Source organism: Eschrichtius robustus, chromosome 2 (genome assembly GCF_028021215.1).
Source record: "Eschrichtius robustus isolate mEscRob2 chromosome 2, mEscRob2.pri, whole genome shotgun sequence".
NCBI classification, from domain to species: domain Eukaryota; kingdom Metazoa; phylum Chordata; class Mammalia; order Artiodactyla; family Eschrichtiidae; genus Eschrichtius; species Eschrichtius robustus.
In genome coordinates this window covers 167,072,222-167,086,174 of record NC_090825.1, presented here as the reverse complement: position 1 = coordinate 167,086,174, position 13,953 = coordinate 167,072,222, and the positions used below count along the sequence as shown (strand labels likewise).

The 13,953-nt window shown below is 42.7% G+C and overlaps 1 protein-coding gene across 4 annotated transcripts in view; it reads right to left on the bottom strand.

Annotated features, from left to right (window-relative positions):
* UNC13A (unc-13 homolog A) overlaps positions 1-933 on the bottom strand; it is a 62,809-nt gene extending 61,876 nt beyond the window's left edge. For all 4 annotated transcript variants that reach the window (XM_068534751.1, XM_068534748.1, XM_068534752.1 and 1 more), the window contains exon 1: positions 912-933. In XM_068534751.1, coding sequence (XP_068390852.1) covers positions 912-933 — 22 coding nt within the window. The remainder of the gene's footprint in view (positions 1-911) is intronic.
* Positions 934-13,953: the final 13,020 nt, after the last annotated feature.

The window sequence follows — 13,953 nt, the reverse complement described above, 5'->3', positions numbered from 1 at the left end:
CCCGAGTCTCTTTCCCTCCACCCACCCCAACGCAGAGCGTGGGCCTGGGCGTGGGCCTCGATGCAGATGGCGTTCCGGCCCCAAAATAGCTCCACCCCACCTCTCCTTTCCTCCCTCCAGCGCAAAGTGGGTGAGGTGAGGATGGGTCGTGAGGGGTGCAGGTGGTACTGCACTTCCAAAGGGTCGGCTCCCTGCGGAGAAGGCCGGATTTGCGTGCGGAGGGGCCAGAGAGGGCGGGGAGGGGGAGGCCCTCGGGCGACTGCCCCAGCCTCCACTAGAGACGGCAAAGAGGTAACCGGAAAAGTGTCCCCAGACCCCCCAATCACAGCCCTCTCATAATGCTGGAAGGGGTCTCCCCCACCCCAGTCCTCTCCACTCCCAGGGTGAGGGATACCTAGAGCTCATGGTAGTCCTAATGGCCAAGCCCCTCTACCCAAATCTTGCACGCTCAGGGCTTGGCGACCGCTCCCCCTGCACCCCTCCCCGAATTCCGAGCCCTGCCCACAGCCCAGCCCACAGCACAAGACTCCTTCCAAGTACCCTGCAAGATTCATTCGAACTACCCAGCCCGGCTCCTTCCACACGAACCCGCTAATAACCTGTTCTACACAGACGACCCAGTCTAGACCGTTTCCAGATGGAGCTCCAGACCCCTGCCCGCGTCCACACGGGCCTCCACGTTCAGCCGTGTCCACACGACCCCGGTAGCGGCAACCAGGACCCCCTGAGAGCCCAGCTGCATCTACACTGATCACCCTCTCAGGCGCCCTGACGCGTCTACAAGGGCTACCCCCTGAAAACCCAGCCGCGTGTACTCGGGTCACCCCCTCAGGAGCCCAGCCGCATCCACACGGACCCCGAGCCCAGCCCTGGTCCACATCGGTTCCCCGCCCTGCAACCTCGCCTCCTACCTCCAACGCAAAGTAGAGACATGTCTCCAGAGTCGCCGGCGGGCCGGCTCTGTCAGGTCGGGCTTAGCTGCCGCTGGGTTGGGGCATGGCGGGGGCTGCAGCCCGCGCTCCGCTCACGCCGGGGCCCGGCCTCCGCCGCCTGCCATCTTGGTTCAGCACCGGGGGCGCGGACAGCTCCTGACGTGGTGCTGATGCGGGGCTGGCGGGCGGAGCCTGATGGGGCGCGGGTGCTGCAAGCTCGGGGGTGGGGGTGGGGTTTAAAGGGCCGGAGCCGGGTGGGAGCTGAGGGCGGCCATCACGCAGGTTCCCTTCTGGTTCTGCGTGTTTTCGTCTCTCCTTTAGCTCTCAATCTTGAGTCGTTTGCTGTCTCTCTGCTCTCCCTGAGTATCTCTATTCCTCTGTCTCTATGTCTCGTTCTCTTTGCCTCTGTTTCTCTGTCTCTCTATTCCCCTGACTCTTTGTCTCGCCGTGTCTCTCGGTCACGTGTCTCCCTCTGAGCCTCTCTCTGTTTGATCTCTCTGTGTCTCTGCCACGTCCTGTTTAGGTCTCTCTCTGTGTCCCTGTTTCTCTCAGCCTGTGGATCTTGGCACACACTCGGACTGGATTCCACTCTTCACTCCTTTGTGTAACTGGCAAACTCCTATTCATCCATCAATGCCCAGTTTGAATATACTCTTCTCCAGAAAGCCTTACCTAATTCCCCCAAACTGAGCCCTTACTCCACATTTCTAGACTCCCCCAGACCCCGACTCTTCCTCTGGTTGGACCCTGACCCCAACACAGCTCTGCTCACCACCCCTCCCCACACATCTAACCAGACAGTTCCGTGTGAGCCGGTGCCCTAACACACCTAATACACAAACCTGGTCATTGTGTATCTCCAGTACCTAGAACAGTCCCAGAGGCTGAGGCCCACAGAGTCCCCAGCCCCCAGCACACATGACGGAGATTCATAAACACAAGATGTATATGGAGTTAGTCACAAGGGAGGCCTGTGTTCAAAACCCAACTCTGCCTCTAATCACTGGCATGACCTTGGGCAAGTCATGTGTCCACTCTGCCTGTTTCCCTGCCTGTAAGACAGAGATAACAGGACCTACGTCACAGAGTTGCAGGAGTTATTATATAAGTTAACACCTGAAAGCACTTGGAATAGTAATGTATAATGTTAACCATTGCTGAGATTCTCATTGCTTTTAAAATTTTTATTACATATTGATTAACCATAGGTAAGGAGTAAGAAGCAGCAATGACAGGCTTGAATAAAGAACAATACCATCATAATGGTAGACCCCATAGGCCACTGTCCCTCCCCAATCGATTGTCCCTTCCCTCTGTAGGAAGAGCTACGTCTAACTTTGTTTTTCATTCCCCCACTTTTCCTTAGAGTCTTACCACATATTTACCAGCAAACAATACAGGGTTTAGTTTTGTGTGTTCTTCAACTGTCCATAACTAAAATAAAACATTCACATTGTTATAACTTGGTTTTTTTGCACAACATGATTTTACTGATATTCATCTGAGTTTCTTGTGGTTAGCTGTAATGCATGCATTTTCACTGCTGTATAGTGTTCCTTTGAATTAGTACATCTTTGATTATCTATTTTCCAGTTGGTGGACTTTTTTTTTAATAAATTTATTTTATTTATTTATTTTTGGCTACATTGGGTCTTCGGTGCCGCGTGTGGGCTTTCTCCAGTTGCAGCGAGCGGGGGCTTCTCTTTGTTGCAGTGCATGGGCATCTCATTGTGGTGGCTTCTCTTGTTGTGGAGCATGGCCTCTAGGCGCACGGGCTTCAGTAGTTGTGGCACGTGGGCTCAGTAGTTGTGGCGCATTGTCTTAGTTGCTTTGTGGCATGTGAGATCTTCCCTGACCAGGGCTCGAACCCATGTCCCCCGCATTGGCAGGCGGATTCTTAACCACTGTGCCAGCAGGGAAGCCCCAGTTGGTGGACTTTAAGATTGTTTCCACTCTGGGATTATCACAAACAAAGCTTTTATAACCATTCTCAGGAAGGTAGGCTGGTGCACACGAGTAGTGATGGCTGGATCATAGGGCACCTATATGCTCAGCTTCATGAAATAACATTCAACTTGTTTTTGACGTGGCTCCGGCAATTTACATCGCATCAGCACCATATAAGCTTTCAGCTGCTCCACATCCTTGCCAACAGTGTGAATTGTCTGGGTGTTTGAATTGTTCCAAAATAAGAGGGTGAAGTGTGCCTCATTTTGGTTTTGATTAGCTTCCTGATTGCTCATGAGGTGGAACACTATGTGATTTTTTGGTTTCTTCTTAGGGTGAAATGCCTGTTGAAGTCTTATATCTATTTTTTTTTTAATGTGACTGTGTTTTCCTATTGATTTATAGTTCTTTATCCATATATAGATATAAATCCTTTGTTAATTTCACGTGTTGTAAAAATCTCCAATTTTGTGGCTTGTTTTCATTCTATTCATGGTGTCATTTTCTGATCAGAAGCTCTTAATTTTTATCTTATTTTATTTTTTTAATTGGAGTATAGTTGTTTTACAATGTGTGTCAGTTTCTGCTGTACAGCAAAGGGAATCCGTTATACATATACACATATCCACTCTTTTTTAGATTTCCTTCCCATTTAGGTCACCGCAGAGCACTGAGTAGAGTTCCCTGTGCTATACAGTAGGTTCTCATTAGCTATCTATTTTATACATAGTAGTGTATATATTTCAATCCCGATCTCCCAATTCATCCCACCCCCCTTCCCCCCATGGTAACCATAAGTTTGTTTTCTACATCTGTGACTCTATTTCTGCTTTGCAAAACTCTTAATTTTTAAAATAACTTTTTTATTTTGGAAAAATTTTAGATGGACAAAAAAAGTTGCAAAGGTACAGAGCTATAAAAGACACAGAGCATTCCTGTATATCCTTCACCCAGTGTTCCCTAATGTTAACATCTTACATATGGTTACACGGTACATAGGTCAAAATAAGTGCCATTAACATTGGCACTTGTTATTAACTAAATTGCAGACTTTATATTTCACTTGTTCTTCCACTAATGTTCTCTTTCTAGTCTAGGATCCAATCCAGGATCCTCCATTGCATTTAGTCTTCTTATCTCCTTGGTCTCCTCCTCTCTGAGTTTCTTAGTCTTTCCTTATTTTTCATGACTTTGATACCTTTGAAGAGTGCAGGTCAGATGTTTTGTAGAAAGTCCCTTGACTTGTGTCCATCTAATGTTTTCTCATTATTAGACTGGGGTTATGGAGCTTGGGGGGAAGATCACAGAGGTGGGGTTCCCTCCTTGTCACATCATACCACAGGTCCCTGATGTCCACATGACATCACAGAGGATGTTAATTTTGATTACCTGGGTAAGGTGTTGTCTGCCAAGTTTATCCACCTTCAAGTTATCATTTTTCCCTTTCCCTGCTCTGTTGTTTGTAAGCAAATCACTAAGCCCAGCCCATGCTCATAGGGAGGGAATTCATCTCCTGAGCGAAGTTTGTAGGAAGCTTTTAAATTTTTTTTTAAATTATATTTATTTATTTATTTTTGGCTGCGTTGGGTTTTCGTTGCAGTGTGCGGGCTTCTCATTGCGGTGGCTTCTCTTGTTGCGGAGCACGGGCTCTAGGCACGCGGGCTTATGTAGTTGTGGCTCGTGGGCTTAGTTGCTCCATGGCATGTGGGATCTTCCCGGACCAGGGCTCGAACCCAGTCTCCTGCATTGGCAGGCGGATTCTTAACCACTGCACCACCAGGGAGGTACCGGAAGCTCTTAATTTTAAATTCCTTTTTCTTATTGCTGTAAAATACACATAACAGGGACTTCCCTGGCAGTCCAGTGGTTAAGACCTCATGCTCCCAGTGCAGGGAACACAGATTCGATCCCTGGTTGGGGAACTAAGATCCCGTATGGCTCAGCCAAAAAAAATATATATATAGATACACATAACAAAATTTACCATTTATATATATATATATATTTTTTTAAATTTTATGTATTTATTTATTTATTTTTGGCTGCATTGGGTCTTTGTTGCTGCACGCGGGCTTTCTCTAGTTGTGGCGAACAGGGCTTCTCTTCGTTGCGGTGCGCGGATTCTCATTGTGGTGTCTTCTCTTGTGGCGGAGCACGGGCTCTAGAGCGCAGGCTCAGTAGTTGTGGCACACGGGCTTAGTTGCTCTGCGGCATGTGGGATCTTCCTGGACCACGGCTCGAACCCGTGTCCCCTGCATCGGCAGGCAGATTCTTAACCACTGGGCCACCAGGGAAGTCCCACCATTTATATATTTTAAAGTGTGCAATTCAGTGGCATTTAGTATATTCACAATGCTGTGCAACCACCACTTCTATCTAGTACTAAAACATTTCCGTCACCCGGAAAGGAAACCCCATCCCAATTAGCAGTCACTCCCTATCCCCATCCCCCAGCCCCTGGCAACCACTAATCTGCTTTCTGTCTCTATGGATTTAATTTTAAATTCTTCAACTTGATCAATATTTTCCTTTGCACACACTTTTTTTTTTGAAGCATAATTGACATGCAAGATTATATTAGTTTCAGGTGTACAACATAATGATTTGACTTTTGTGTACATTTTGAAATGCTCACCACAGTGAGTCTAGTTAACATACATTGCCATACATAGTTACAGGGTTTTTTTTTTCTTGTGATGAATGCACACTGTGTCTTGTTTAAAGAATTCTTTCCTGCCCTGGAATCATAAAGATATTCTCATAGCATCTTCTACATTTTTTGAGTTTTGTCATTTACAGTTGAGCCTTGACCTCTCTTGGAACTGATTTGGGAGTGTGGAGTGAGATGAAGTCCAATTGTATATTTTTTTCCATGTGGATAATCAATCATCCCAACACTCTTTGATGAAACTGCCACAAAGCAACTTTTTGTACACGTGTGGACTTAATAGTGGACACAGGTCAATCAGAGTGTATGCAGTGCTTCAGGATGTCTGCCCCACCCGGGGTCTGTTCTGGCTCTCTCTTCTGTCCTGGGACCATCTATCCCTGTTATAAAACTTTATACTAGTCTTTGATATCTGCTAAAAATGCCAGTCCCCCATCTTCAGGAGCATCTGGGTTATTCTTCACTTTTTTTCCTCAGCTTGTTGGGTTCCATGGAGAAACCTAGTTGGGACTTTGATTGGAATTGCATTGAATCTATAAACCAAATAGGGGGAGAATCAGCATCTTTTCTGATATTGACTCTTCCAAAGCATGAATACAATGAGTCTTTCCATTTATCTATCTTTCAATAAAGCTGACAACTTTCTCCATAAATCTTGCACATCTTTGTTTTTTAGATTTCTTTCCAGATGCTTTGTGTATTTGACGATATGAGTAAATGGCCTAAATTACTTTTTTTTTTTTACCTGTTAAAGAAACAGGAGTTTAAAATGCAATTGTGGGACCTGCCCATGGCACAGTAGTTAAGAATCCGCCTGTCAATTCAGGGGACATGGGTTCGAGCCCTGGTCCAGGAAGATCCCACATGTCGTGGAGCAACTAAGTCCATGTGCCACAACTACTGAGCCCATGTGCCACAACTACTGAAGCCCACGCGCCTAGAGTCCGTGCTCCACAACAAGAGAAGTCACCTCAATGAGAAGTCCGCACGCCGCAACGAAGAGTAGCCCCAGCTTGCCGCAACTAGGGAAGCCAGCGCGTGGCAACGAAGACCCAACGTGGCCATAAGTAAGTAAGTAAATAAATAAATAAAATTTTAAAATAAATTAATAAATAAAAATAAAATGCAGTTGATTCTAGCATCTAACAAGCTTTCTTCACCTTTCGTAAATCCAGTAAATAGATCTTCAGATTCTTTGGGGTTTTCATTGTACACAAAGGTGTCATAGGTGAAGACACTTTCATTTCTTCCTTTCCAGTCCTTTGGCCTTTCATTTCTTTTTCCTACCCTACCACACATGCCAGGGACTTCAGTACCATCTCAGACACCATGGTAAAAGGCATCCTTGCCTTGTTTGCAACCTTGAAGAAAACATTTCAACATTCACCATTAAATATGATATCTGCTATAGGTTTTTAATAGAAAATGAAGTTAAGGAGGTCCACTTCTATTTCCAGCATGTTAAGATGTTTTTCTTTATCATGAACAGGTGGTGAATTTTAGCAAATGCATTATCTACATCGGTTGGGACAACTATATAACTTTTTCACCTTTAATCTGTTAATGTGAATTACATTCCCTCAATATGTTTGATACCCATTGGTCTCTCTTGCTCTCTCTCTCTCTCTCTCTCTTTTTTAATAGACTTTATTTTTTAGAACAGTTTTTTTTTGGATTTTAGAATTTTATTTATTTTTTTATACAGCAGGTTCTTATTAGTTATCTATCTTATACATATCAGTGTATATATGTCAATTCCAATCTCCCAATTCATCCCACCACCACCCACCCCCGCCACTTTCCCCCCTTGGTGTCCATACGTTTGTTCTCTACATCTGTGTCTCAATTTCTTCCCTGCAAACCGGTTCATAGGTACCATTTTTCTAAGTTCCACATATATGCATTAATATACTATATTTGTGTTTCTCTTTCTGACTTACTTCACTCTGTATGACAGTCTCTAGATCCATCCACTCTCTACAAATGATCCAGTTTTGTTCCTTTTTATGGCTGAGTAATATCCCATTGTATATATGTACCACATCTTCTTTATCCATTCATCTGTTGATCGGCATTTAGGTTGCTTCCATGACCTGGCTATTGTATATAGTGCTGCGATGAACATTGGAGTGCATGTGTCCTTTTGAATCATAGTTTTCTCTGGGTATATGCCCAGTAGTGGGATTGCTGGATCGTATGGTAGTTCTATTTTTAGTTTTTTAAGGAACCTCCATACTGTTCTCCATAGTGGCTGTATCAATTTACATTCCCACCAACAGTGCAAGAGGGTTCCCTTTTCTCCACACCCTCTCCAGCGTTTGTTGTTTGTAGATGTTCTGATGATGCCCATTCTAACCTGTGTGACATGACACCTCATTGTAGTTTTGATTTTCATTTCTCTAATAATTAGTGATGTTGAGCAGCTTTTCATGTGCTTCTTGGCCATCTGTATGTCTTCTTTGGAGAAATGTCTAGTTAGTTCTTCTGTCCATTTTTGGACTGGGTTGTTTGTTTTTTTAATATTGAGCTGCATGAGCTGTTTATATATTCTGGAGATTAATCCTTTGTCCGTTGATTTGTTTGCAAATATTTTCTCCCATTCTGAGGGTTGTCTTTTCGTCTTGTTTATAGTTTCCTTTGCTGTGCAAAAGCTTTTAAGTTTCATTACGTCCCATTTGTTTATTTTTGGTTTTATTTCCATTACTCTAGGAGGTGGGTCAAAAAAGATCTTGCTATGATTTATGTCAAAGAGTGTTCTTCCTATGTTTTCCTCTAAGAGTTTTATAGTGTCCGGTCTTACATTTAGGTCTCTAATCCAGTTTGAGTTTATTTTTGTGTATGGTGTTAGGGAGTGTTCTAATTTCATTCTTTTACATGTAGCTGTCCAGTTTTCCCAGCACCACTTATTGAAGAGACTGTCTTTTCTCCATTGTATACCCTTGCCTCCTTTGTCATAGATTAGTTGACCATAGGTGCATGGGTTTATCTCTGGGCTTTCTATTCTGTTCCATTGATCTATATTTCTGTTTTTATGCCAGTACCATATTGTCTTGATGCCTGTAGCTTTGTAGTATAGTCTGAAGTCGGGGAGTTTGATTCCTCCAGCTCCGTTTTTTTCCCTCAAGATTGCTTTGGCTATTTGGGGTCTTTTGTATCTCCATACAAACTTTAATATTTTTTTGTTCTAGTTCTGTAAAAAATGCCATTGGTAATTTGATAGGGATTGCACTGAATCTGTAGATTGCTTTCGGTAGTATAGTCATTTTCATAATGTTGATTCTTCCAATCCAAGAACATGGTATATCTCTCCATCTGTTTGTATCATCATTAATTTCTTTCATCAGTGTCCTGTAGTTTTCTGCATACAGGTCTTTTGTCTCCCTAGGTAGGTTTATTCCTGGGTATTTTATTCTTTTTGTTGCAGTGGTAAATGGGAGTGTTTCCTTAATTTCTCTTTCAGATTTTTCATCATTAGTGTATAGGAATGCAAGAGATTTCTGTGCATTAATTTTGTATCCTGCAACTTTACCAAATTCATTGATTAGCTCTAGTAGTTTTCTGGTGGCATCTTTAGGATTCTCTATGTATAGTATCATGTCATTTGCAAACAATGACAGTTTTACTTCTTCTTTTCCAATTTGTATTCCTTTTATTTCTTTTTCTTCTCTGATTGCCATGGCTAGGACTTCCAAAACTATGTTGAATAATAGTGGTGAGAGTGGACATCCTTGTCTTGTTCCTGATCTTAGAGGAAATGCTTTCAGTTCTTCACCATTGAGAATGATGTTTGATGTTTGTCGTATATGGCCTTTATTATGTTGAGGTAGGTTCCCTCTATGCCCACATTCTGGAGAGTTTGTATCAGAAATGGGTGTTGAATTTTGTCGAAAGCTTTTTCTGCATCTAATGAGATGATCATATGGTTTTTATTCTTCAATTTGTTAATATGGTGTATCACATTGATTGATTTGCGTATATTGAAGAATCCTTGCATCCCTGGGATAAATCCCACTTGATCGTGGTGTATGATCCTTTTAATGTGTTGTTGGATTCTGTTTGCTAGTATTTTGTTGAGGATTTTTGCATCTATAGTCATCAGTGATATTGGTCTGTGATTTTCTTTTTTTGTAGTATCTTTGTCTGGTTTTGGTATCAGGGTGATGGTGGCTTCATAGAATGAGTTTGGAAGTGTTCCTTCCTCTGCAATTTTTTGGAAGAGTTTGAGAAGGATGGGTGTTAACTCTTCTCTAAATGTTTGATAGAATGCACCTGTGAAGCCATCTGGTTCTGGACTTTTGTTTGTTGGAAGATTTTTCATCCCAGTTTCAATTTCATTACTTGTGATTGGTCTGTTCATATTTTCTGTTTCTTCCTGGTTCAGTCTGGGAAGGTTTTACCTTTCTAAGAATTTGTCCATTTCTTCCAGGTTGTCCATTTTATTGGCATAGAGTTGCTTGTAGTAGTCTCTTAGGATGCTTTGTATTTCTGCAGTGTCTGTTGTAACTTCTCCTTTTTCATTTCTAACTTTATTGATTTGAGTCCTCTCCCTCTTTTTCTTGATGAGTCTGGCTAATGGTTTATCAATTTTGTTTATCTTCTCAAAGAACCAGCTTTTAGTTGTATTGATCTTTGCTATTGTTTTCTTTGTTTCTATTTCATTTATTTCTGCTCTGATCTTTATGATCTCTTTCCTTCTACTAACTTTGGGTTTTGTTTGTTCTTCTTTCTCTAGTTCCTTTAGGTGTAAGGTTAGATTGTTTATTTGAGATTTTTCTTGTTTCTTGAGGTAGGCTTGTATTGCTATAAACTTCTCTCTTAGAACTGCTTTTGCTGCATCCCAAAGGTTTTGGATCATCTTGATTTCATTGTCATTTGTCTCTAGGTATTTTTTGATTTCCTCTTTGATTTCTTCAGTGATCCCTTGGTTATTTAGTAACGTATTTTTTAGCCTCCATGTGTTTGTGTTTTTTACGTTTTTTCCCCTGTAATTGATTGCTAATCTCATAGCGTTGTGGTCAGAAAAGATGCTTGATATGATTTCAACTTTCTTAAATTTACTGAGGCTTGATTTGTGACCGAGGATGTGATCTATCCTGGAGAATGTTCCATGCACACTTGAGAAGAAAATGTAATCTGCTGTTTTTGGGTGGAATGTCCTATAAATATCAATTAAATCTATCTGGTCTATCGTGTCATTTAAAGTTTGTGTTTCCTTATTAATTTTCTGTTTGGATGATCTGTCCATTGGTGTGAGGTGTTAAAGTCCCCCACTATTATTGTGTTACTGTCGATTTCCTCTTTTATAGCTGTTAGCAGTTGCCTTATGTATTGAGGTGCTCCTATGTTGGGTGCATATATATTTATAATTGTTATATCTTCTTCTTGGATTGATCCCTTGATCATTATGTAGTGTCCTTCCTTGTCTCTTGTAACATTCTTTATTTTAAAGTCTATCTTATCTGATATGAGTATTGCTAATCCAGCTTTCTTTTGATTTCCATTTACATTGAATATCTTTTTCCATCCACTCACTTTCAGTCTGTATGTGTCCCTAGGTCTGAAGTGGGTCTCTTGTAGACAGCATATATATGGGTCTTGTTTTTGTATCCATTCAGCGAGCTTGTGTCTTTTGGTTGGAGCATTTAATCCATTCATGTTTAAGGAAATTATCGATATGTATGTTCTTATTATCATTTTCTTAGTTGTTACGGGTTTGTTTTTGTAGGTCCTTTTCTTCTCTTGTGTTTCCCACTTGGCGAAGTTCCTTTAGCATTTGTTGTAGAGCTGGTTTGGTGGTGTTGAATTCTCTTAGCTTTTGCTTGTCTGTAAAGCTTTTGATTTCTCCATTGAATCTGAATAAAAACACTGCTGGGTAGAGTAATCTTGGTTGTAGGTTCTTCCCTTTCATCACTTTAAATATATCATGCCACTCCCTTCTGACTTGTAGAGTTTCTGCTGAGAAATCAGCTCTTAACCTTATGGGAGTTCCCTTGTATGTTATTTGTTGTTTTTCCCTTGTTGCTTTCAATAATTTTTCTGTGTCTTTAATTTTTGTCAATTTGATTACTATGTGTCTCAGCGTGTTTCTCCTTGGGTTTATCCTGTCTGGGACTCTCTGCACTTCCTGGACTTGGGTGGCTATTTCCTTTCCCATGTCAGGGAAGTTTTCAACTATAATCTCTTCAAATATTTTCTCTGGTCCTTTCTCTCTCTCTTCACCTTCTGGGACCCCTATAATGCGAATGTTGTTGCGTTTAATGTTGTCCCAGAAGTCTCTTAGGCTGTCTTCATTTCTTTTCATTCTTTTTTCTTTATTCTGTTCCATGGCAGTGAATTCCACCATTCTGTCTTCCAGGTCACTTATCCGTTCTTCTGCCTCAGTTATCCTGCTATTGATTCCTTCTAGTGTATTTTTCATTTCAGTTATTGTATTGCTCATCTCTGTTTGTTTGTTCTTTAATTCTTCTAGGTGTTTGTTCTTTAATTCTTCTAGATCTTTGTTAAACATTTCTTGCATCTTCTCGATCTTTGCCTCCATTCTTTTTCCGAGGTCTTGGATCTTCTTCACTATCATTATTCTGAATTCCTTTTCTGGAATTTTTCCTATCTTCACTTCAGTTAGTTGTTTTTCTGGGGTTTTATCTTGTTCTTTCATCTGGTACATAGCTCTCTGCCTTTTCATCTTGTCTATCTTTCTGTGAATCTGGTTTTTGTTCCACAGGCTGCAGGATTGTAGTTCTTCTTGCTTCTGCTGTCTGCCCTCTGTTGGATGAGGCTATCTCTTGTTCTCTCTCTCTTACCCACACCTCATCTCCCTCCTTCTGCCAAAGCCCCTGATAAACTGATCACTCAGATCCAATTAATTTTTAAGTCCCAGTGTCCCATTTCACTCCCACCAACAACTCAGCTCAATCCAGAGTTACATATTTGAGCTATCTCTTCCCTCCATTTAATTCTGCCCTGCTGTTTTCTCTTGTCCTCTCTTCTCTCTTCTTCCCTCTTTCCTTAGCTCTCTTCACTGTGCATCTACATTCATGTCTTTTGCAAACTCAGACTGTCCGTCCATCTGTCTGTCTGTCTTTCCATCTCTCTTAGCTTCTGATGTCTCACTTTCTCTCCACCATCCTATGAAATCCACAGATAAAAATTTTTGAAAGAGAGGTGATGGGAGATAGTGCACAGACTGGTGAAAAGTACAGCACACACACATATACACACACACACATGTGCATGCAAAGAGACCCCCCTCCCACTCCACCAAATGCACACACACATCCCTCCCGGACATCCAAGCTCCTGGCCATCCCCAGGGGCCCTGCTCTTATTAAAACTTGCCAATCCCCGGTGCCAAGAGAACCTATGGAGACATTTGGTCTTTGGATGAGAAAGTTCCTCCTCCACAGCATCTGCTGAGCTCAGCTCTTTACTGGGGAATGAGTGGAGTTGCTTCTAGAGTCCCAACAGAGGGCAACATTGCTTGGTCTTCAAATAATTCCCAATCCTTGATGAGTACATGCAAGGTTTCTGGCACTGAGCAAAGCTCCATGGAGGAGACAGATATAAATCAGATGTCAATCAATTTGTTCAGCAAATATTTGTTGGCACCGTGATGCTGGGAACTACTCTTGTCAACAGGTTCCAACAAGTGACATGGTCCCTAGCACGAAAGTTGGAAACAAACAAATAAGCACGCACAGAGGAAATCAAGGAAAATTATGAGGAAAACCGGGAGGGTCCCACAATAGACAGAAATGGTGGAGGAGAGGGTAACTGCCTCCTGGCAGAGGCAACACATAAGCTAAGACCCAAGGGAGGAGAAGGAACCAGGCATGGGGAGAGTTGGGGGAGGGGGATTCAAGACAGAGGGCAGAGCAGATGCAAAGGCCCTGAGGTGGGACATGCCTGGTGTGTTGGAGGAATACCGAGGAGGCTGGTGTGGCTGGAGCAGAGTGAGAGATGGAGGAGATGAGCAAGGGCTGTGGGGAGCCTGGGGGATATGGGGAGGGGTCTGAGATGCAGAGAGAGAAAGAAACTGAGAGAAGGAGACTAAATGAGAGGGAGACAGGGGACTTCAGCCCTGTGGGGCAGAACATAGGCCCAGCAGGACCCTAGGCTCCATGGACACCTTGTGGCCACTGAGGTCTCATCCTCACCCATGAACCCCTAACCCTAACCTTAACCCCAGACCCCTCTCTGATGCCCCAACTGCACTGGCGGGGGTTTACTGTACTGTGTTGAGACCAGTCTCAGCACACAGTTGGCACTCCATAAAGGTGAATGAATAAGTACTTGTCAGAGGGAGAGAGGAAGGGTTGGAGGGAGGGAGGAAGGGAGGAGGTAGTGGGTAGGAGTACAGTCCAAGTGGGATCTCCTGGCCACAGGGAAGATTGTGGGTTTTCCTTGAAG